Below are 23,722 nucleotides of genomic sequence, written 5' to 3'. Positions count from 1 at the left end.
TGTCAGATTTTATTTTGGGGGGCTCCAAAATCACTGCAGATGGTGATTGCAGCCATTAAATTAAAAGACGCTTACTCCTTGGAAGGAAAGTTATGACCAACCTAGATAGCATATTCAAAAGCAGAGACATTACTTTGCCAACAAAGGTCTGTCTAGTCAAGGCTATGGTTTTTCCAGTTGTCATGTATGGATGTGAGAGTTTGACTGTGAAGAAAGCTGAGCGCCGAAGAGTTGATGCTTTTGAACTGTGGTGTTGGAGAAGACTCCTGAGAGTCCCTTGGACTGCAAGGAGATCCAACCAGTCCCTCCTAAAGGAGATCAGTCCTGGGTGTTCATTGGAAGGGGTGATGGTGAAGGTGAAACTCCAGTACTTTGGCCACCTCATGCGAAGAGTTGACTCATTGGAAAAGACTCTAATGCTGGGAGGGATTGGGGGCAGGAGGAGAAGGGGATGACAGAGGATGAGATGGCTGGATGGCATCACCAACACAATGCATATGAGTTTGAGTGAACTCCGGGAGTTGGTGATGGACAGGGAGGCCTGGCGTGCTGGGATTCATGGGGTCACAAAGAGTCGGACACGACAGAGCGACTGAACTGAACTGAAGACTACTTAAGACCCTAATTTCCAAACACTTGTAATTATTTCTGTTCCGCATAAGAAGCAGTAAAAGGTATGGCTTTCTTCACAGTGGCATTCACTTTGTGACTCTGGCTCTGTGTTGTTCTTTTCCATTGGACTTTCTGCCTGGAGGCATCTCAGCATCCACTCAGCAAGTCAAATCATTCCTTTCCAACTTCAGCCAAAGGCCCCAAACAAAACATCTTATGCTGATCAGAAGTGAAGCTCAGTGGTTTAAAACTTCTTCAGTCTCTGATTGGATCTGTATCCTGTTAACTTTCTTAAACCTTTCATTACATGACTTTATATGAACAAAGCAATGTCACACTTTCAGGTCCAAAGAGTTTCAAATATTTCTATAAGTCCCATTCTTTGAATCTCCCACAATCTTCACTAGCATCACCTAAAATTCATTGGTAGGGGAGAAATTTAATATTTTCAGTTGCGAAACTTAGAGAAATTTACAAAGATCTTATTGAAATTCTTATTAATTTCATTAACACTCATCTAGTTTTGATTTTGGCATCAGAATGACAGTTTCAGTAGAAATATATTATAATTATTATTGTTGTTGTTCAGTTGTTAAGTCATGTCCAACTCTTTGTGACCCCATGAACTGTGGCCCACCGTCCTCTATCCTCCACTACCTCCGGGTATTTGCTCCCATTCATGTCCATTGAGTTGGTGATGCTCTCTAACCATCTTGTATGCTATCTAACCATATAAATATATAATCGTATTATAATAATAAGCTTATAACTAAACATTAGGTTAATAACTGAAATCATTCCCTCTTCATCCTGCATTGCATCATTTTATTTTTGCTCTTAGAGTCTCTGGAAAGACAACATTCTCTTCATGACAATGAATGCAGTTCAAATTTTTGTTTTAACTGAAGGTTGCTTGCAAAAATTCTATAATCTGTTTCCTACAGGCCACTGGGTTGAGTTCTCATTTAAAAATATGACAATATTAAAGGTTAGATGGCTGACGAATATCTGTGCTAAAGTTCTAGGGCTCTAAGTGTGTGACTCAGCCAGAGAAGGCTGTATTTCTTCATCAGGTCACTGCCCTCCTCTCAAACCTGGACTCAATCATGCTGAGATGTGAGGACTGCATGCACTCTACTAATCTTTCTGACTTCTAGGAGGTACCAGTGAGACAGCAGGACACTAATCAGAAACATCTGAGCTTCAGAATGATACAGAGAGGATTTACGTACTGAGAATGAGACCCTTTTCAAAATGCCAAACCCATTCACACTTGGTGTATAATTTTTTAAAAATTGAGCTTTCTTTTGCTGGCATGATCTGATAATACCATAGATTCCCATACTTTGAATAAGTTTGGTGCAGATAATGTTAATGCTGTGGAAAAAATTAAGATTTTTCTCACCAGCCACTCATAGCTTTCCCCATAAAATGGGTAATAATATTTAGTTTCTGGGGTAAGCAGAACTTAGAAAAATTCAAATGATGGAATTCTAGCCATAATGCATATTCAAAATGAACCTAAAATGTAAGCTTTATTTTCTTTAGTTGTCTATACAATTTACATGGTAAAAATTCTCAAGTATTACAATCAGTAAAATAATAATGCCATAGCCATTTTCTAAAGCTCATTTTTTCTTAGATACCATGTTATGCACATAAACTGAATTTTCTAGTCAAAGTCCTTCTTACTCAGCAGCATTACTTCATCCTTCCCTTTGTAGCTTAAACAGTGAAGAACAAGTCTCTTAACCTATTTTAGATACTTTCTTACATTAAGTGATTTAAGCATATTCTTTTGGGAATTTCTGAGAAAATAATGCAACCTGCAGAAGTTTCTATTTCAACATATTTTCATCATTAAAATCCAAGAGTATTTTAATGTGCTATAACCTGCTGATATGAAGTCCAATATTTCAAACTGTCTTCACTGATTACTCTAGTCAAATTCTTTTGCAACAAAGGTTAGGGGATTTTTCAGGTGTGTTATGGGAAAAGTGTTTGAGGAAAGGAGGAGAAAAGACTTTAAAGTAAGCTACACCCTCCTTTCAGCAGGGCCTGAGATCATCTCTCCAGACTATGCAAATTTTTCTAAAATGATTATGCTTGTCAATCAGATGACCCAGTTTAGTTTTTCTCTCAGTCAAAGCACTGCATAAGCTAAATAAACCACCGAGCAACCTGATTTGGTCTACCTTGCTCCCTACAGATTTTTCCAAGGCTCACTACTAATCTCTTTCTCCAGCCTTGTTTGGAGACCACATTCATTTTCATAGCTGATTTGTACAAGAAAGAAAAGAAAGGAAAGACAGACAAACAGAAAGAAATCTCATCCCTAAAGTCTCCCACTGTTCTTGACAGATGGCTGTGTCCTGTTTCCTAAGCTCTAGTCCACGGTTACCAACATTGACCAGAAATATTTACAACATGAGACTAAACATAAGATGCTCTTTTAGACAAAATTCATTTTCCCCTAAAGTGTCTACCCATCTGAATCAATTTATCATTTAATAAACACTTATTCAGCACCTACTGTGTGCTAGGTACCATGTCAAGCACTTTCTTATTTCTCATCTATCAAAATTCTCAGAGTGACCAAGAATTAACATCATTGGGTTCTTTTTTATACTTCAATACAACTAGCCACAGAATAGTATAAATTGCTTCCAATGCGCTTGTCCAATTACGTACAGAGAATAAGTTTATGGTGCAGGTGTTTCTGAGTCAAATGATATATTGGCAGATTTGTCCTCAAAGAGGGTGTTGCCCTGACACAAACAATTCTATGAGTGCCCTTGTTTCCTTGCTTTCCTGACAGCCCAGGTATTATCTTTTTTTTTAAAAATCATAGCTTGGGGCTCCCCTGCTGGCTCAGATGTTAAAGAATCTGCCTGCAATGTGGGGGCCTGGGTTCGATCCCTGGGTCAAGAAGATCTGATGGAGAAGGGAAGGGCAACCCACTCCAGTATTCTTGCCTGGAGAATTGCATGGACAGAGGAGCCTGGCAGGCTACAGTCCATGGGATTGTAGAGTCAGATACAGATGAGTGACTAACACTTTCATTTACATTTGTAAAGCAAAAAAGAAATTTTCATTTTTTTGTATTAAATTTGAAGCTGAACATTTGCATAGAGTCCTAGGTCATTTGTATTTTTTTTTCCTTTTATGAACTTCCCTTTAAAGCTCTTGATCAATTCTTTCTAAAGAGGTGTTTGTTTTTTCCTTCAGTTTGAGGTGCTGATGGGCAGTTTGAGGGTATAAATCCTATTATTAATACTAGAATACTAATAATCCTACTATTAATACTAGGCTCTGGTCATTTCAGTGGATATTAAAGCAAAAGGAGACCTAGAGAATTAAAATACTCAAGAAAAACTGCAGCAGAATCTTGGCTAATGTGATAATGAAATCAATTCTCTCATGCTATCATAAATGCTTTGTAATATAATTTTAATAGTTATATATTATTCCATAATATATGGGTTTCACTAGTGCCTGCAATGCAGGAGACCTGGGTTTGATCCCTGGGTCGGGAAGATCCCTTGGAGAAGGGAATGGCTACCCACTCCAGTATTCTTGTCTGGAGAATTCTATGGACAGAGGAGCCTGGTGGGCTATAGTCCATGGGGTACAGTGGTATCAAATTTATCTAATTGTTCTCATAACTTTTTCTAGACTTTAAAAAGGCAGATTATGAGTAAATTATTGGGATAAAGGATCTGACCATTTTTAGAAGTCCCTCAATATACACTGAAAAATATTTCTGTGTAAAAATTGTTCCTTTATACTTCTACCAGCATTCTAAAAGTGTGTCTTTTCCATTGCTCTCATTTCTCGACTCTACCATAAGAAGTAGCTTCACTTTGTTTGAACAAACTGTTTCCACAAAACATACTTGAATATCTGTCTTAGAATTTTATTTGTTGTTATTGTTCAGTCTCTAAGTTGTGTCCAGCTCTTTGCAACCCCATGGACTGCAGCATGCCAGGCTCCCCTGTCCTTCACTATCTCCCAGAGCTTGCTCAGATTCATGTCCATTGAGTTGGTTGTGTTATCAAACCATCTTGTCCTCTTCCACCCTCTTCTCCATTTGCCTTCAATCTTTCCCAGCATCAGAGTCTTTTTCAATGAGTTGGCTCTTTGCATCAAGTGGCCAAAGTATTGGAGCTTCAGCTTCAGCATCAGCCCTTCCGATGAATAATCAGGGTTGATTTCTTTAAGGATTGACTGGTTTGATCTTCTTGCAGTTCAAGGAACTCTCAAGAGTCTTCTCCTACACCACAGTTAATTCTTCGGCACTCAGCCTTCTAAAGGTCCAACTCTCACATCCATACATGACTAATGGAAAAACTATAGCTTTGACTAGATGGACCTTTGTTAGCCAAGTGATATCTCTGCTTTTTAATATGCTGTCTAGGTTTGTTATAGCTTTCCTTCCAAGGAGCAAGCTGGATTTTATAACCATCTCTTATAAGTGGCCTCTTTCCTGCAGGCCTTGGTATTCCATGAAGAGAGATCCAAGGCTAAATCTGATCATTAAGGAGGGACTATTTTATTCATATGACTTGAAAATTCCCCAGTTCAGAAACCAGCAAGAAACTCTGTCCTTAGCATATGTGCCTGAGATGATTAAAGTCTATATTGGGTAGGCACTACTGGTTGTCTACTCAACATTCATTCTTGCTTGCTTCTTTCCCAACAGAATGCTTTTTCATAGGGGCAACAAACTGATTAACTCAAATTTCTTTTAGGTTCTCCTGCAGATAAAGGAGGGCCCTGAGAAGTAAACAAAAGGCATTTCATAGGGCCTCCAGGAAAATCCTTTTTGTCCTTTCACAAAGAATGCAGCTGTGATGGCTGTAGCTCCAGCAGCCATCTTGAGATCATAAAAAGCCAAGAGAATTGCAGAGGCATGGCCTTGCCTGACATTCTTGATCTCTTCAGTCAATATAAAAAACTGCATACCCCCAGAGTTCTGGTGGCATGAAGAAAATGAACATTTATCTGTTGAAGTCACTGTATTGCAGTCTGTTTATTTAAATACAGAACAATTCCTAACTAAGGCACTGTTTTAAAAAATATATTCCAGAGAAGTGTTTTCATCTTTCATCTGTCAAAGGGAGTGAACTTATTAGGAATGTGAATTTATTAGTAACTGAAGTTATATTGGGTACTTTTAAGTGGTGCAGCATTTCTTCCCAGCATATCCATTCTCCATCTATGTCTACCACAGTTTCTGACCCAGAAACTGACCTTATGGAGTACTTTGTCTTCCCAGTGGCTTGGCCAATAAGGGGTCCTAACAGGACATAAAGGAAGGAAGAAAGTGAGCAAAGAGAGATAAAATACTTTCTCTTATTCCACAGCTCCCTTCCTGTCAGGTTGTTGTGTGTTGACAACATTCTTTTTTTTTTTATTTTTAATTGAAGGATAATTATAATATTGTATTGGTTTCTGCCATAAATGAACACAGAGCAGTCATAGGTATATATATATATATATATATATATATATCCCCTATATGAGTCCCCTCCTCTTGAGCCTTCCTCCCACCTCCCACCCCATCCCACCCCTCTAGGTGGTCACAGAGCCCTGGTTTGAGTTCTCTGAGTCATATAGCAAATTCCAACTGGCTATGGGCTTCCCAGGTGGCGCAAGTGGTAAAGAACCACCTGCCAATGCAAGAGACTTAAGAGATGTGGGTTCAATCTCTAGGTCGGGAAGATCTCCTGGAGAAGGGAATAGCAACCCATTCCAGTATTCTTGCCTGGAGAATCCCATGGACAGAGGAGCCTGGTGAGCTATAGTCCATGGAGTCACAAAGAGTTGGACACGACTCAGGTGACTTAGCATGCATCTGTTTTACATGTTAGTGTATGTTTCCATGCTACTCTCCATTAGTCCTACCCTATTCTTCCTACCTGCCGCCCCCACCCCCGTGTCCATAAGTCTACTCTCTATGTCTGCATCTCCATTGCTGTCCTGCAAATAGTACCTTCAGTACCATCTTTCTAGATTCCATATATATGTATTAATATACGATATTTGTTTTCCTCTTTCTGTCTTACTTCACTCTGTATAATAGGCTTTAGGTTTATCCACCTCATTAGCACTGACTCAAATGCATTCCTTTTTATGGCTGAATTAGTATTCTATTGTATATATATGCCACAGCTTCTTTATCCTTTCATCTGTCAATGGACATCTAGGTTGCTTCCATGTCCTAGCTATTGTATATAGTGCTGTAATGAACCTTGGCCTACACGTGACTTTTTCAGTCTTGGTCTTCTTGGGGTATATGCCCAGTAGTAGGAATGTTGGGTCATATGGTAGTTTTATTCCTAGTTTTTAAAGAAATTTCAATGCTGTCTTCCATAGCGGCTGTATCAATTTACATTCCCACCAAAAGTGCAAGAGGGTTCCCTTTTCTCCACACCATCTCCAGCATTTATTGTTTGTAAAATTTTTTGATGATGGCCATTCTGACTGGTGTGAGGTGATATCTCATTGCAGTTTTGATTTGCATTTCTCTAATAATGAGTGATGTCCTTTCATGTGTTTATTAGCCAACTGTATGTCTTCTTTGGAGAAATGTCTGTTTAAGTCTTTTGCCCACTTTTTAATTGGGTTGTTTGTTTTTCTGGTATTGAGTTGCATAAGCTGCTTGTATATTTTGGAAATTAATCCTTTGTCAGTTGTTTCATTTGCTATTATTTTCTCCCATTCTGAGGGTTGTCTTTTCACCTTGTTTATAGTTTCCTTTGCTGTATGAAAGCTTTTAAGTTTAATTAGGTCCCACTTGTTTATTTTTGTTTTTATTTCCATTACTCAAGGAGGTGGGTCATAGAGGACCTTGTTGTGATTTATGTCATAGAGTGTTCTGCCTATATTCTCCTCTAAGAGTTTTATGGTTTCCAGTCTTACATTTTGGTCTTTAACCCATTTTGAGTTTACTTTTGTATATGGTAATTAGGAAGTGTTCTAATTTCATTCTTTTACATGTAGCTGACCAGTTTCCCTAGCACCACTTATTAAAGAGACTATCTTTGCCCTATTGTATATTTTGCCTCATTTGTCAAAGATACGGTGCCCATAGGTGTGTGAGTTAATCTCTGGGCTTTCTATCTTATTCCATTGGTCTATATTTCTGTTTTGGTGCCAGTACCATACTGTGCTGACTGTGTTCTTGACTGAAGGTCATCTGTCTTCTCAAGACCCCTCTACTCACATGGTTCTTTCCTTCTGGGTTCCAGATGCCATGTCCTTTCCTTACCTTTTAGGTATATATGCTAACAGCGCCACTCTCACTAGCCCCCAGGGTACGATAGTATCCTATATAGTTTCCTTACATTCTATCCATAACCTTTTATTATAAAATAATCCCTTGATTTAACAATTCTCAATCCATCCTAATTTGACTGTACAATCTATTTCCTGCAGGGATGCTGTCTCATATGTTTTTTATTATACACATACATGCATGTATCTATCTATCTATACACACACACACACACACACACTCATATATACACACACATGTATAGACTCACACCTTCAGGCCTCCATGTCAAGGTAAAGAGCACTAACTGTAATAGGATAGGCAAGAAAACACTGTTAGGTGGTGAGTAGACTCAAAGGAAGTATGTAAAATGTTACAATAGTGAATCACAATCATTTTCTGAAAAATATTTTCTAAAATGCAGACATTGCAATCATTTTACTACCTTGGGGGTAGTCAAGACTCTGTCAACACACATACCTCGTTACCAACTCAGATATCTTCTCTTTACAGAATTATATAACTTTTAGGGAATTCTGGCATGACTTGATCAAACCTATTCACTTTTTAGTGAGGGCTAACCGACTGCCTAAAATCAAGTCAAACACCTCGTCTCTAGACATTTGATCAGGTTTGTTGTTATAATTGGGGGATTTTATGAGGTTTTGTTTTGTTTTATCTGTATCTTGATTTTTTTCTAAATTCTATCTAGTTATAATTCAGCCTTCGATGAAAGAGAAAAACCAACAGCAGTTTTAAAACTCTAAAATACAACATATGAGATTCCTGGGACCATTAATATTTTTACAAAATTAGTGGCCTAAGAAGTCAAAGCAGGGTAGCATCTAAGTTCAGACTGATATTAATGAGAACCAAGAAGAAACTGCTTTCAAGGAGAGCATAAATACTAATATATGTTGTGTATAAATTATCTGAGCATTTACAAGTGGCTCAGAAAATATTAATCCCATTTTGTAGGGAGTTCAAAGTAAAAAGCAAAATAATTTTTTCTCAATCTTTAAGTTCCAACTTCCAGTCTAAAATTCTAAGAATTTTCCTTCTCTATGAAGCATGGAAAATTGAACAATAGCTAAGTAATATTTTTTAATTAAAAAAAAGAGTTAAGGTGATGGAGAAATAAATGAGGTTCAATATTTTAGTCTTTTCAAGAATTCTGAGGTTTAAAAAAAATTTTTTTAAAGGGATCAATGTTTTTTTATTTTAATGAAGAAGGAAAATACTATAGCAACCTGCCTTGGCATTTTTGAGAACTAGGTAGCTCTATCTTTTTTGGATTGCATGTGTGTCTTCTAGTCCCAAGGCCTTAGATCTTGGCATTAATAATGTCTTGGATGTGGTCATAGCTTTTAAAGGTTATTTGATGAATTACAGAATGAACGGCCCCAAAGAGAAAGCTATAACAATCTACAAATAGTTGAAGAACTAAACCCGGAAAAAGAAGTAACTTTTTTTTTTTTTTTCTTGTTCAGTTATTGGGAAACAGGAAGAGAAGTCCTTCTATCAAGCTTTCTAACTATGAAATTGATAGTCTTCAAAGTTAGTCAGCTACTTTCACCAGTACAGATTCTTAACCTGGGATGAAGACCCCGATGGGACTATGAAGATGTCTGGGGAGAGCCTGGCATTATGCACAAAATAGTATAGCTGTGCATTTGCCCATTTTTCTGGAATCAGGGGATGTGGATTACATTAGTTTCTCAGAGGGGCTCTGGATATAAAAAGGTCTGCAAAAGAATGTGTGAAATCAGCCTGCATGACCATGTGTCAGGAGTGCTACAGAGAAGATAATCACTCTAAGCTCAATGTTTATAATTCAATGGTTACAGATAATGTAAGCAGAACTTTAATGCAGTGTGTGTTCAATCCTCTAATCACTCAGTCATTATTTATAGGTTGTCCTTCAGATGGGTTAATTTGCTCAGAGTGGTGGGTTGGAGGGAACATCTATTTTAACTTCCCCTTTATGGGGCAAGATAATGTGATGTACTTTTTCCCAACGCTTTCCCACAGAATTTGTTTGGTAGAAGCTGCAACATGAAGTGGGTTCACCATTAATAAACTGAATGAGAGGATGCAGTCTAGAACAAAGAATGGCAGCCCACAACAGATGAGAAGAACCTGGTCCCCAGATGGCAACCGAAGTTGAAAATCAGAGCGCAGAGTGCAAGTGTGAGGCTGGGAGCTGAACTGCTCTGGGCATGGATAAATATAGCAGTGAAGGACAAACAGAATGGACACTTTGTAATTTGACCCTTGGAGATCTGGAGAGGATCCTAGGATGCTCTGTCCCCAGCTCATACCCCAAACATTCAGACCCTGGGTAATGAACTAGCATGCGAACTGTCCTTTTGGAGGACAAATCAGTTAAGAGCTGAAACAAGCCTCGAGCTCTTTGCACTTATCTGATTTCTACACAAAGGCAGAATTTGGCATTTAAAGCCCACTGGGAGAGCCCAGCCATTGTATCCTGGCATCAAAACTTCTCCTTTGAAATTAGGATAGTGTGTAACTCATCCCTCAAGAGCTTTGCAGATCTCTTGCATTTGTTTCTGGGGCCTGTTTGAATTTGTTCTTTTAAAGAGGCTGCTTAGAGAAATTCCCGGCACCAATGTAATGAAAAGGGATATCATTAATTTCTTCCTTTAAAAAGGAAGGGTCCCTTTGGGACCACTGATCGCCATGTATATTAGGTTAGACAAATCCAGCCTAATATCTGGGTAGACTGGCTGTTCTAATTGCTGACTGCCAAGCAGCCTAACGGACCTTCTGCATAGTGGAGAACGAAAACGGGGTTTTGAGACAGAGGGAGCTCTCAGAATCCCTTATACCATTTAGGTGGATTAATGAAACATAACTCTTTCCCAATACACAAATTGCCAGACAAAGAAAATATCAACAAATTAGTCCAACTCGTTTTAAATGTGGTAAAGTTTCAAGGTGATAAACTCTTCAGACTTGTGGTGGCAATGCGGAAAAACCAAGTACAGTTTTAGAAACCAGCACGCTCTGTAAGACTTGGCAATTTGAGCAGAAGAAAGGAAGGAAGGAGTTGTTAACTTGAAATTAAGTACTCAGAAGGATTATCTGAGGAGTGGGGAAAACGCAGTGGCAACAGCTAAACATTTATTAGGTGCTTTACACATGTCAGGCTCTGTCTTCATGCATTAAGCCCATAATATGGAGTCAAACTATGGTATTTAGGACGCACACTTAGGGGGTGACCTCTAGGGAGGAGGAGAATCATAATCAGGAAAGGGTATCAGAAGGCTTCTGAGATGCTGGCAAGTTCTGTTTTCTGACCTCAGGTGTAATTGTATAGAGACTTCATAATAATTCATTACACTGTCCATCTCTTTTATAAACCTTTTTTCTTTTTTTTCTGTCAGCATGTTACATTTCAGAATTTTAAAAGGTATCTGATGTCTCAGTGGGTAAAGAATCTGTCTGCATTGCAGGAGACACAGGTTTGATCCCTGGTTCAGGAAGATGCCCTGGAAGAAGAAATGGCAACCCATTCCAGTATTCCTGCCTGAAAAACCCCATGGACAGAGGAGCCTGGCAGGCTACAGTCCAAGGGGTTGCAAAGAGTCAGACATGACTGAGCAACTAAGCATTCACGCACATTAAAACAACCTCAATGTTACATCTCTCATGTGAGAGCCTTTCCTGGTGTGAAAAGGGAACAGGCAGAGAGGCGGTCCTAAGATGACAGAGGAATAGGACGGGGAGACCACTTTCTCCCCCACATATTCATCAAAAGAACATTTAAACGCCAAGTAAATTCCACAAAACAACTTCTGAATGCCGGCAGAGGACATCAGGCACCCAGAAAAGCAGCCCATTGTCTTCGAAAGGAGGTAGGAAAAATATAAAAGACAAAAAAAGGAACAGGCAGAGGGCCAGAGATATCCTTCTCCATTCTATCTGGTCAGTTCCTGATCCCCTTCAGTTCTCAGCTTTGATGTCAGCCCACTGACCCTTCTCTGCTCCCACAAGATCACAAGGGTACCCCTGTCAGAGCATAGCTCCAGGGGCCACTCTTATTAATATCCTGGCCAGAGATCTGCTTTCAGGTTTACTCGTCTATTTCTCCCTTAGAATGTAAACCCACGAGACAATCTTGGCTGTTGCTCCATTATATACCACTGGCACCCAACACAGCACCCACCACCACTTAATAACCGCTCAGTAAACACCAGCTGACTGAATACTTGAATCAATGAGTAGTAAAGGTGCACTTCATGCTCCCCCACCCCTCTTTGAACTTAAACCAACAATTTCTCCCTTGCTAAATTCAGTTTTTACTGAAAGAAGACAGCCCCAGAGTCTTCCTGCGGCAAGTTTAAGTAACTAGGAGTTCTAGTTACTTTAAAGAGTCAGATAAAAATGAAAAGAGAGAAAAACCTTACCATGGTTCTGCACACAGTCATATAACCACAGATTCCACCCCCCACCCCCCGCCCCACTTATGTAATTTTGGACTATGTCTTTCTTGCCTCCCTGTAACACTTAGAATTGATTACATTTAATATAAGGAACACATTTGTGTCATGGTCCTTACACGCTCAACTACTGAACAACCAATCACCTTGTTCCTCTTAGGCTGTTTCATTTTGAACAACCAATCACCTTGTTCCTCTTAGGCTGTTTCATTTTCTTAGGGAGTAGGTACTATGCCGAGAGGTTTATTTAAAAAATTTTTTCTCCTTGATTACGTGCATAAAAAAATTCATTACTGCTCCACAAAACACACTGCTGAGAGAATGAAAAGACAAGCTCCAGACCGGGAGGAATATTTGCAGAACACATATCTCACAAAGGACTGGTACTGAAATATACAAAGAACTGGTACACCCTCAAATAAGAAAGCAAACAGCACAATTTAAAAACGGGCAAAAGATCTGAACGGACACTTCACCAAAGAAGTTATACAGATAGCAAATGAGCATATGAAAAGATGTTCCACATCAGGGAAACAAAAATTAAAACAACAATGAGATACCACTACATACCTATTTAAACAGCAAAAAGCCAGAACACTGACAACACTGAATGCTGGTAAGGATGAAGAACAACAGGAACTCTCATTCACTGCTGGTAGGAATGCAAAATGGTGCAGCACTTTGGAAGAGAGTTTGGCAGTTTCTTATAAAAGTAAACATACACTCTTACCATATAATCTAGCAACCACACATTTTGGTATTAACACAAAGGACTTGAAAAACTTATGTCTACACAAAAACCTGTACAAAAATGTTTATAACAGCTTTCTTCATAATTGCCAAAACCTGGAAGCAACCAAGACATCCATCAGTAGGTGAATGGATGAACAAACTGTGATACATCCATATAACAGATTATTTTCAGCAATAAAAAGAAATAAACTGTCAAGCCACATAAAGACATGGAGGAACCTTAAATACATATTGCTAATGGAAAGAAGTCAATACGGAAAGGCTAAACACTGTCTGATTCCAACTATACGACATTCTGGAAATGGTAAAACTATGTGAAAGTGAAAGTCGCTTCCAGTTCTTTGGACTGGAAAATACAGTCCTTGGACTTCTCTAGGCCAGAATACTGGAGTGGGTAGCCTTTCCCTTCTCCAGGGGATCTTCCTGACCCAGGAATTGAACTGGGGTCTCCTGCATTGCAGGCAGATTCTTTACCAACTGAGCTATCAGGGAAGCCAAAATTAACAGTTGCCAGGAGCTTAAGGTAAGAGAGAGAGGGATGAATAGATGGAGCGCAAGGGATTATTAGGCAAATAAAACTATTCTGTTTGATATTGCAATGGTGGATACATGTCATTATATATTTTTCAAAACTCACACACTGTACAATGCAAAGACTGAATTGTCATGTAAATTATGGACTTTGTTAATAATAATATATCAATACTGGCTCATCACTGTAGCAAGCAAGTCACTCTAATGCAAGATGTTAATAATAGGGGAAAATGGGGAGAGAGGGAAAGGTGAGGAGAGTAAATGGGAACTTGCTACTTCGCACTCAATTTTTCTAAAAACCCAAAACTACTAGAGAAAGCTATTAATTTAAAAAAACTAATAAAATTTATTACTCCCAATCTTGGAAAACAAACAAAAGTAAATAGAAGAAAAATCACTCCATTCCTACTACACAACTGTGTGTTTCATTTTAAAGTTGAAAAGAATCCTTTAAAATGAAACAAAGGAGCCAGCCAAGGTTAACAATGAGTTTATGCAGTTTCAAATACATAAAGTAAGAAAAGAATGTAAAAATAAAATTCCTCTTGGCACATTTTACAGCCACGCCATCAACATCAAATTCTGGAAGCCAAGCACCCTAACTTGACTCACTCCCTCCACCCCTCCCCACCCTGCTTGTTTGGCAGCTGTGCTCCTGATGTCCTGGGTCAATGCCAGAATCTAACTTGGCATTGGCAAAGAGTGCATCCTGACCTAATGCACTCAGGAAAGCACCAGAAAAGTTCCTACTGATCTTCCTCAGATACATTTACATTAACAATCTAAGCAGAAATAATGTCCCAAAACTATGCAACTTTGTAACATGCTTTAATGAGCTGCAGGAATGAGAACATGCTGTCACAGGGCTTTCCCTGAGGTACATGACCATAAGACCTGTGGCTGACAAATGACCTCCATATCTTCTACCCACCAGCCCTCAAAGGGCAGCCACTTTTCCCTCTAGCCTCAACTCCTGCAATGGAGACAGGATCTCGCCAATTCAGCTGGCTGAGGGGTGGATGGTGCCAACCTATGTGGACTGCATCCTTTCTTCCTTATCATCATCACCTCCAAATTTCTGGGAAAATGGTCTGTCAAGGAATCTTTGCCTCTTGCTAGGTATTCTGCACAGTTCCTATAGAAAGCCACAATTTTGCACAGAGGCCTCAGTCGGCGTAAACTGCCATGAACAGCAACTGATGACCCAAGCACTCTGCATTCTCCAAAATTATGAAATTAAGCAAGACAAAACCAAACAACAGCCAGACAAGATCTAGTAAGAATGAGGAAAGTCTTTTAAAGGAAAGGTGTGTGATTAACATAAATGGCACTAGGTTAGAAATCAAATTTGGAATTAAGAGAACTATAATTTCTCCCCTTTTTACTTCTATTTATCTGCCCATTTATCTGTCCTCATGCTTTCAATTCTTTTGCAAAAAGCCAGGTAACAAACTTTATGGCAATGACATATGTATTAGAGATACATGCACATATTCAGATCTGGTAGAGTTTGGAGCAGTTTTGCCTTGTGGGAGGCTGGCAGAGGTAGTAGAGTTTATAAAAGACAAAAGTCTTTTAAAGGCAGTAATTCCTAATAATTTTATAAATTGAGACACTTTTAAAAGTCTGGGACACTCCCTTCATCCTCCTCTACAGCAAAGTGACAAGTAACTGTAACTTTGTTCTGGACAATTTCCTGACAATTCAATGAGACCACTTGAGATAAATATGGACACTCAATATGTTACCAAACTTGCTTTGGAAAATGACAGCTGCAAAGACCAAGCTGTTATAATTGCATTTGTCTCTTAAGTGTCTTATTTCACTGCCTGGCCTGTGTTTGGTATACAGTAAGTGTTCAATAAGTGTTTGTTAAGTGAAAGAATAAAAAAGCATCTATATAAAGTTTACTTTTTCTGATTCAATGTAATATCATAGAGATAGGGGATGTGGTTCTCAAAAGGTAGCATTGTATAACCCGGGAATGTGATAAAAATGCAAATCCCTCCTCTCCTGTACCCCACACAAAACTGGAAACTATGGAATGGACCAGTAATTTGTATTTTAACAATCACTCGGGTGATACTAACACTTACTGAAGTCTGAGAATCATCAATTTAAAAAGGATCCTTTAAGAAAGATTACCTCCCACACTGCTGCTACTGCTGCTGCTAAGTCACTTCAGCGTGTCTGACTCTGTGCGACCCCACAGACAGCAGCCCACCAGGCTCCGCCTTCCCTGGGATTCTCCAGGCAAGAACACTGGAGTGGGTTGCCATTTCCTTCTCCAATGCATGAAAGTGAAAAGTGAAAGGGAAGTTGCTCAGTCGTGTCCGACTCTTCATGGACTCATGGACTGCAGCCTACCAGGCTCCTCCGTCCATGGGACTCTCCAGGCAAGAGTACTAGAGTGGGGTGCCATCGCCTTCTCTGAACCTCCCACACTAAAGGTTAAGAATTCCACACCAATAGTACCTTCACTATTGCACTGAGAAAAGTCCTGAGACCGAGGCGTCATGATGAGAGTTTATGGTGAATTCTGTGGCACCCAGGCAAGAAGAAAAGATGGATCAGCATTATGGGAGTCAAAAAGAGCAGGGATTCGAGGCTTGAGAGATTATTGGTGGTCTCCAAGTCTTGTATGTGGCTTTCTGTCGTGGCCCTGGGTGTGGGACAGGGAGGCCCAGTAGCCTTGCCTCCATAGGGTCTGGCTCCCACGTGCTTTCCCAACAGGGATTATGTTGCCTTTGAGTCTCTGTTGTAGGAACATGCTCTCCCTGTCAAATGGGTGACATCTGAGCCCTTTACGATCACAGTGGTTGTGGTTTGGCAAGCTGCTTGCATCCCCTTCCAAACACAGGCAGCAGTGTGAGCTGTAGCAGAGTGTAGCATAAATCTAAGGCTCAGTTTTGCCTGATACAATGATCTAATTAAAAGTTAGTTTTCACCAGTCAAGTTCAACTTCCAATATTATTATAGGGTGACCAACTTGTCCTAGTTTGCTTGGGAAAATTCCAAAAAATCCACATCTTGGAAAACCTTCAGTCCTAAGAAAATTGAGATGTTTGGTCACCCTAATGATTTGGGGTTCCAAGGATAAAAACACAGCCCAAGTTTGCTTTCTGATAGCTGAACTTCTGCCAAGACCAATAAAATTTAGTAATAAGCAGTGAGAAAGGCAGGAAAATAAGAGTAGATGGCATTAGAGAAGTACTGGGTGAAAGAAAATGTGTATGACTTGCTCAGCAAATCTGAAGACGATATGGAACCAGATCACTGAATTCTAAAGCCACTTTGATGGGGACTCTACCATACCCCGACACTGCAAGCTACCAGAGGCACCCCCCTGGGGAGGCTAGTATAATACCACCTCTCCCTGGCTCCCTGAAAATGTACTAGACTCCATTTTAAAAAGCCATATAGCTAAAGTTACTCTTAGCAAATGCAATGACTTTTTTTACCTTCCAAAAGAAGTATGAATAATTTATACCACTCGTAGACAAGAAGATAACCAAGGGCAGGACTACCTAATGTCAGTGAGGTATCACAGGCCCTGACAATGAAGGCCCTTGAATAAGTAGGTCACAAACTTAGTAGCGTACACTTTACACTAAGAAAATACGGGTAAAATACTTAGTATGTGCCCAAAGTCGATAGTACATCTGTGGCAGTTCCCTTTCTTTCTTTCACTGGGATTTCCTCACACCCTCAACTCAGATTCCCTTTGTTAAAATATAGAAAAAACAATTAAAGTTTGGTTTTTATACCACCACAAGGAGAAAAAGAGAGAAGGCAAAAGGAAGGTATGTTATAAAAAATGAGCACATTAGCAATAGCAGGAAATAACAGCTTTGTGTTGAGAGAAGAAAGTTAAAATAAACAGGTGCATTAACTAAAAATCATAACAGTTGAGAGTCATCTATTTTAAGGGTAGATGGCTCGGTGGTAAAGAATCTATCCACCAATGCAGGAGACATAGGAGACTAAGATTCGATCTCTAGGTCAGGAAGATCCCCTGGAGAAAGAAATGGCAACCCACTCCAGTATGCTTGCCTGAAATTCCATGGACAGAGGAGCCCGGTGGGCTATAGTCCATGGGGTCGCAGAGAGTTGGGCATGACTGAGTGAGCACACAAGGTGGTCCCATTTCACAATGATCTCCAAGGAGCTCTGCATTAGCACCAGTGTGAACTGTTACTAATAATCATGTCCCAAGACATTGTGAGTAAGGAGAACTGTGTCCAATACACTCAATATGAAAGGGGAGTCATAGTTTTAGAAAGTTCCAGCTGTCTGGAATATGTAACTTAATAGAATATCTCATTTCATTGATGATGTCTATCATCTCTCCTCAAACCAGTGGTTTCCATTTCACCCTTGCTACTCAAAATGTGGACCCTGGGTCAACACCATGGCACCACCTAGAAGCTCTTTAACACTGCAGAATCTCAGGAGCCACCCCGACCTGCTGAATCAGAACACTCTTTTTAACCAGATTCTCAGGGTTTGGTAGGACATGCATCACCTGGCTCCTTACCTTCTATGATTCTCTTTCTTGCTCTCTCAGGTCCAGTCACCCAGGTTTCCTTCTACTCCTCCTGTACTCCACACTGTCTCCTCAGGGCATTTGCCTCAGCGGTTCCCTCTGCTTGTAATGTTCTCCTCACGCCCTCTCTGTGCAGTGCTCTCTGACCACCCCGTTTAAAAGTTAACCATCCTCCATCCTCGTCCTCCATGCTTACCACCCCCGATCTCCCTTACTGTACTTTTTCCCCTATAATACTTCACCTTTCTAACATCCCACACAACTGATTTAGGATTACGCTTATTGCTTATTGTCCCTTTGATGAATGGAGAAGGCGATGGCATCCCACTCCAGTACTCTTGCCTGGAAAATCCCATGGACGGAGGAGCCTGGTGGGCTGCAGTCCATGGGGTCTCGAAGAGTCGGACACGACTGAGCGACTTCCTTTCACTTTTCACTTTCATGCATTGGAGAAGGAAATGGCAACCCACTCCAGTATTCTTGCCTGGAGAATCCCAGGGATGGGGGAGCCTGGTGGGCTGCCGTCTCTGGGGTCACACAGAGTCGGACACGACTGAAGTGACTTAGCAGCAGCAGCAGCATGAAACTGGGACTTTTTGACTGTGTTGTTCCTTGATGTCACACGTGACCAGAACAGTGCCCATGAAGTGTGGTCTACAGGCTGACTCTCGCCTCTGGTCTCAACTGGATCACTGAAGAAACTTAGAGTAGTTTAAGTTAGAGTAAGAAATTTAGAAAATTATAAATCAATTTGATATTGACACAACGCCTAAATGGGTGATTATTTACCTAGTAATTCATTTCACTGTATTTTACAAAAATATCAGACTGTGCAGTTTGAAAATGAAAACATCCAATTCCAATTTGTTTTTTTTTTTTTTTCCCAATTTGGTCTTTTTAAAAATAGTTTGAGAAGCACTGGCCCAGGAAAGTTCCTGGCACTTAGTAAGTGTTAATAATTGTTTGCTGAAGAAATAAAGAGAAGAACAAATGCCTGAAGAATAAACTTTTACATAGTAAAGGACTGCTGCAGTCCACGGTGTCGCCAAGAGTTGGATACAACTGAGCAACTGAACTGAGTAAAGGCGAATCAGGTTTGTATCTATGCCTGTCAGTCCAATTAAATAATTTCTGCCTGGATTAGTGGCAACGTGATTCATGTTTTGCACTTCCTCGATATACTGTGCTTTCCTGTCCCATGTGAAAAATATAAGGCTCAGATGATCAATGAAGGAAATTTCTGAGACTCCCTGAATAACTGACTGAAGATAGCCTTTGTCCACCCACATCTGGACACTTTTTTGCCTGGCTGTTCTGAGCAAAGCTGGCCTGATTAAGTAACTTTAGATTTATTCCCTGCTTTCCCCTACCCTCACCTCCCTCACATCTCTTTATAAAACAATGCAGTTAGCACTCACTGAAAGTTAGAAGGCAAGCTTGTTGGATGTTAGTGTTTTCTTAAAACTGAAAAGCTCATAATATTCTCAGGCTTCTATAGAATCATGGATTGCAATAATGGATCATTTAAGGCAATGAATTGAACACAAAGGTATAACCGGCTAAAATGTCTCCTACAGAGTAAATACACTCATTTCTGCAGCTTATCACTGTGAACATATAAATAAAACTGGAAATCTTTTGTTCTTCAGCCATCTTTGTTGGCTTCTAAGGTCAAGAGGAATCTGATTTATAAAATGCTTTTTCCTGCCCAAACCTTCCTTCCCTCTCCCCCTGTTCAAAACAATAACAACAAAATGAAATGGCTTGGATTTTTTAAACTTGTCCCACTGGTATGCTATACCTCTTTGGGGGTGTTAAGAGACCATGGACAGAGGAGTCTGGCGGGGCACTATCCATGGGGTCACAAAGAGTCAGACATGACTGAGCGACTAAGCACAGCACAAGAGACCTTTATTTTGTTCCAGGATGGTTAGAAGTACAGTTTAAAACTTCTCTGACTCATTTACTTGAGCTTTATTTCATTCTTGCTTCCACTATATCCTATCACAGTTGTGAATGCTTAAGAATTCAATTTGGGGACCTAGGCTATTGCAAGGACAGAATTCAGAAATGAAAAGACATGGTTCTAGAGGGTTTAAAATCTAGTAGATGCATGTAAATAACTGTAATACAAGGAAGGACGTGATAAGTACTAAAGGAAAGTCAAAGCACTCAGAGGGAGCCATGGTGGACTCTGAAGAATGGAGGGGACCTCGAGAATGAACAGTGAGGCAGAGGCAACAGCATGAACAAAATCACGGAGGAGAGAAAGGACACACTTGGCATGCGTGGAGGACAGAGAGTAGTTTGGTACGCCAAAGCACAAAATGAGGAAGAGACACCAGTGAAGGCAGAGCTAGAAAGGAAGACAGGAAGAGTTAGAACAGAGACAGCCTTGTATGTTGTGCCAAGAAGCTTAAAGTTGATGCTAGAACAACAGGGAGCCACTGGAGATTATGGTGGAAGAGAAAGTTATGATTAGGGAATGCTTTAGAAGAGCTCCTCAGATACCCATGCATGAGGCAAGTTGAGAGAAGAAAAGAAGCAGGAAGACCACTTAGGATACAGTTCACAAGAGTTTAAGGAGAACTCATGGTGATGGTGGCAAACCAAACAGAGAAACCTCTAGATGGGAAGGAAGGAGCAATAGTGACAGGAAATACATATGAACATTTGCAGCAACTTATTAATAAGTTTGACTTTTGCGGACACTTATCTAAAGGCAGGGAAAGATGATTATAATCCAACATGTCTCTTCGGTAGTTAATTCAAAATGCAATATATTTTTACTCCTCCTAAACGATACCACCAAAACTTGATGCCTCAAAATAAGAACTTTATTTCTCGACCCGTTTTTCATATTTAACTTTGCATTTGTATAATGTCAATAGCATAAGTACCATTGCAACACCTGACATAACAGTGTACTGTTATGATGAGCCAGACACCACGCTGTGCCCTTTACTTCTACTAGCTTATTTAATCCTCAATACAGCCTTTTGGCTATGAATTACCATTTCCCTCATCTTACATGTGTAAGTCCTGAGGTAAGGAATTGTTACATGAAGCTATGTAACAGGAAAGCAGAGATTTGCATCCAGGCAGATCTGACTCCACAGGCAGAATCTGTGCCTTTGGCTATTCAATCATGCTTTAAAAATTTCTTTTTACATGTATTTTAAAGTAGAATGCTAGAAGAGAACAAAGACCAGATGGAACAAAGAAAACAAATAACAAGATGACTGCTATAAACCAAAGTATGTCAACAGTCACATTAGATGTAAATGGTCTAAACATCCAAATTAAAAGGTAGAGATTATCTGTTTGGATAGTGAAAAATGCCAACCAAATTCTTGCATAATAGATTCTATTCTACCATGTGATCTTTTTCCTCAATTTCCATTTTTGCACCACTCTTCCCCTGACCTCAGTGTGGCCTTATTCCTGAATATTACCTGCCTGTGAGGAAATTAGTCCATTGGACAGATTTATCATTTTCTGCATGTTCATTTAAAAGGTTCTGCCATAATACACGAATCCTCTCTCATCTCTCTTGAAGAGTTAAATTTCATATGGACTGAAGGTCCTAACACATATATCACACATTCTCTACTTCATATTTTACCATTTTGTCACTGAAACAGATAAGAAGAAACTTTGAGAAGTCTAAGAAACTACTATATATTGCAGAAAAATAAATGAGGTCAACAGTAAAGGCACAGTAGTTTCTTAGTATTCGTATTTTAAGTTGAAAAGATTTCTTCCTTGGGAATGATCCAAAATGTGTTTAGTATTTTCTGGTTCATAAATATTTCTTATGATCTTGCTTCTAGTTTATCTTCCAGAAGTATTGATTATAGCTACTCATAACACCCCAAACTGACTTTTACCATATTCTGTAGCAAGAATTTAGAAAGGGGGCAAAAAATACCATTTTCCATGAGTGTGGCAAGATGTCTGTATTCTTGCTAAAAGAATAGCCATGTTGCCAAAAGGGCAGAACTACTCTCTAAATCCATATTCTTTACCAAGCCCTAGATTTTGACTCTGAACTATTTGCTTCGGTCAGTTGTCTATCTTCCCTGTTGTTGTTGTTTTTAATATGGAATGCTTTGCAAATTTGCATGCCGTCCTTATGCAGGGGCCGTGCTAATCTTTGTACCTTTCCAAACTTAGTATACGTGCTGGTGAAGTGAGCACAAGAAAGTTTTAAAGGAGTTTCTTAATTTAGGCTTCTTACAAGTAAAGGGAAAAGTATGATCTTTGATATTCATTTTTTTTTCCTTTAGAAAAAGTAAACTTAAGTGGCACAGATAGGTAGTAAACTGCTACTTTTAATGAAAGTTTTGTTTCCAGTCTTTAAGGCTTTCTATATCTGAATGTTCTGCTAACATTAGCCCATACTAGTATCAGAGTACTGCCTTCTACACAGCCTGTCTAAACAACTCATTAAAAAGTACACAAGCATGCAAATAGTAGAAATAGCTTACAATTCAAAATGTTCTTCTTACCAGATTTTGCAGGGGCTCCCCTCGAAGGACTCAGTCCTGGGCAATCTGGAGCAGCGTGGCATGTCTGAAAAGACAGAATCAGTCCCAGAAGCTGAGCGCTTCAGAAAGACCCAGTAAAATAATTACTACTTTTATCCTCTGATGAGTCAGCCTTTAGAACTCGGCTTCCATTTAACTAAGGGACCCTGAACTTCAATCATACTAGGGAAAAATTTAAGTATATTGGGGTCATGTGGTGAGTTGCTCATGCCTTACAGTAGAATTGAGTGGAGGTCCTCTCCTTGGGGGCAATTAGCTGCAAAGTCTCAACACCTTTGCCTCATCCATTTATTTCTTCCTCTAAACAAGCCAACCTAGCCCCCTTGTAAATTAATTATAGTCCGTATAAAAAACAGCTTGTGCCGATTTTCTCTTATGCTTAATTTTTATCCCTGAGAAAGAAAAAAGAAAACCTATAGGAAGGTATTAATCTACTTAACATTTCTAAGTACATCATCCAAAGGATTTTGTTTTTTTAATCTTACATATGCTCAGCAGAGTTACTGGCAAAAACTGTACATTTTCTTCATTTCATCCTTTCAACATCAAATAGTAGGCAGCAAAAATTGGATCAGACTTCAAAGCCTGCTGTGGGCTCCAAGTCACAGAGAGACGCCTCCATTTCACATATTGAATTCGAGCAGGATATCAAAGTGCTACCAAAGAACCTCAGGTCCTTACTCAAAAAGAGGCTCTAACATCTGTAGAGAGTGGAGTGCACAGACAAACCACCTCAGGGATCAGCTAGCATTTACTCTCAGCAGCAAATTTCCAGGCTTTTGATTCTCTCTTCGCTGTACCTCCCTGCCTCTCTGCTGAACCAAAATTCTTAAGCAAGCTGGGCTTTTGTCTCAAAGCCTTCAAAATATCACTAACAGTTCATGTCTGGATGGCTTGACCAAGCAGCCACAGACAGGCACCATGACCACAGACTAGGACGAGTCTGTAATAAGGATAAACAGTTACTTCAGAGTCAAGGATGTCC

At 39.7% G+C, this 23,722-nt stretch overlaps 1 protein-coding gene and 1 non-coding gene across 2 annotated transcripts in view; both read right to left on the bottom strand.

Moving 5' to 3' along the window:
* The window catches only part of MYO3B (myosin IIIB), a 444,395-nt gene that overhangs the window by 76,490 nt on the left and 344,183 nt on the right, over positions 1–23,722 (bottom strand). The window contains 2 exon segments of the mRNA XM_070360748.1: positions 22,699–22,775; positions 22,777–22,796. Coding sequence (XP_070216849.1) covers positions 22,699–22,775; positions 22,777–22,796 — 97 coding nt within the window.
* On the bottom strand, positions 22,284–22,387 carry LOC138984958 (U6 spliceosomal RNA). Its single transcript, XR_011462201.1, has one exon. It is a non-coding gene; the product is annotated as a U6 spliceosomal RNA (small nuclear RNA).

The sequence above is a fragment of the Bos mutus genome, chromosome 2, assembly GCF_027580195.1.
Source record: "Bos mutus isolate GX-2022 chromosome 2, NWIPB_WYAK_1.1, whole genome shotgun sequence".
In the NCBI taxonomy this organism is placed as follows: Eukaryota; Metazoa; Chordata; class Mammalia; order Artiodactyla; family Bovidae; genus Bos; species Bos mutus.
The sequence above is the reverse complement of the archived record's forward strand: the minus strand, read 5'-3'. Positions and strand labels throughout refer to the sequence as shown.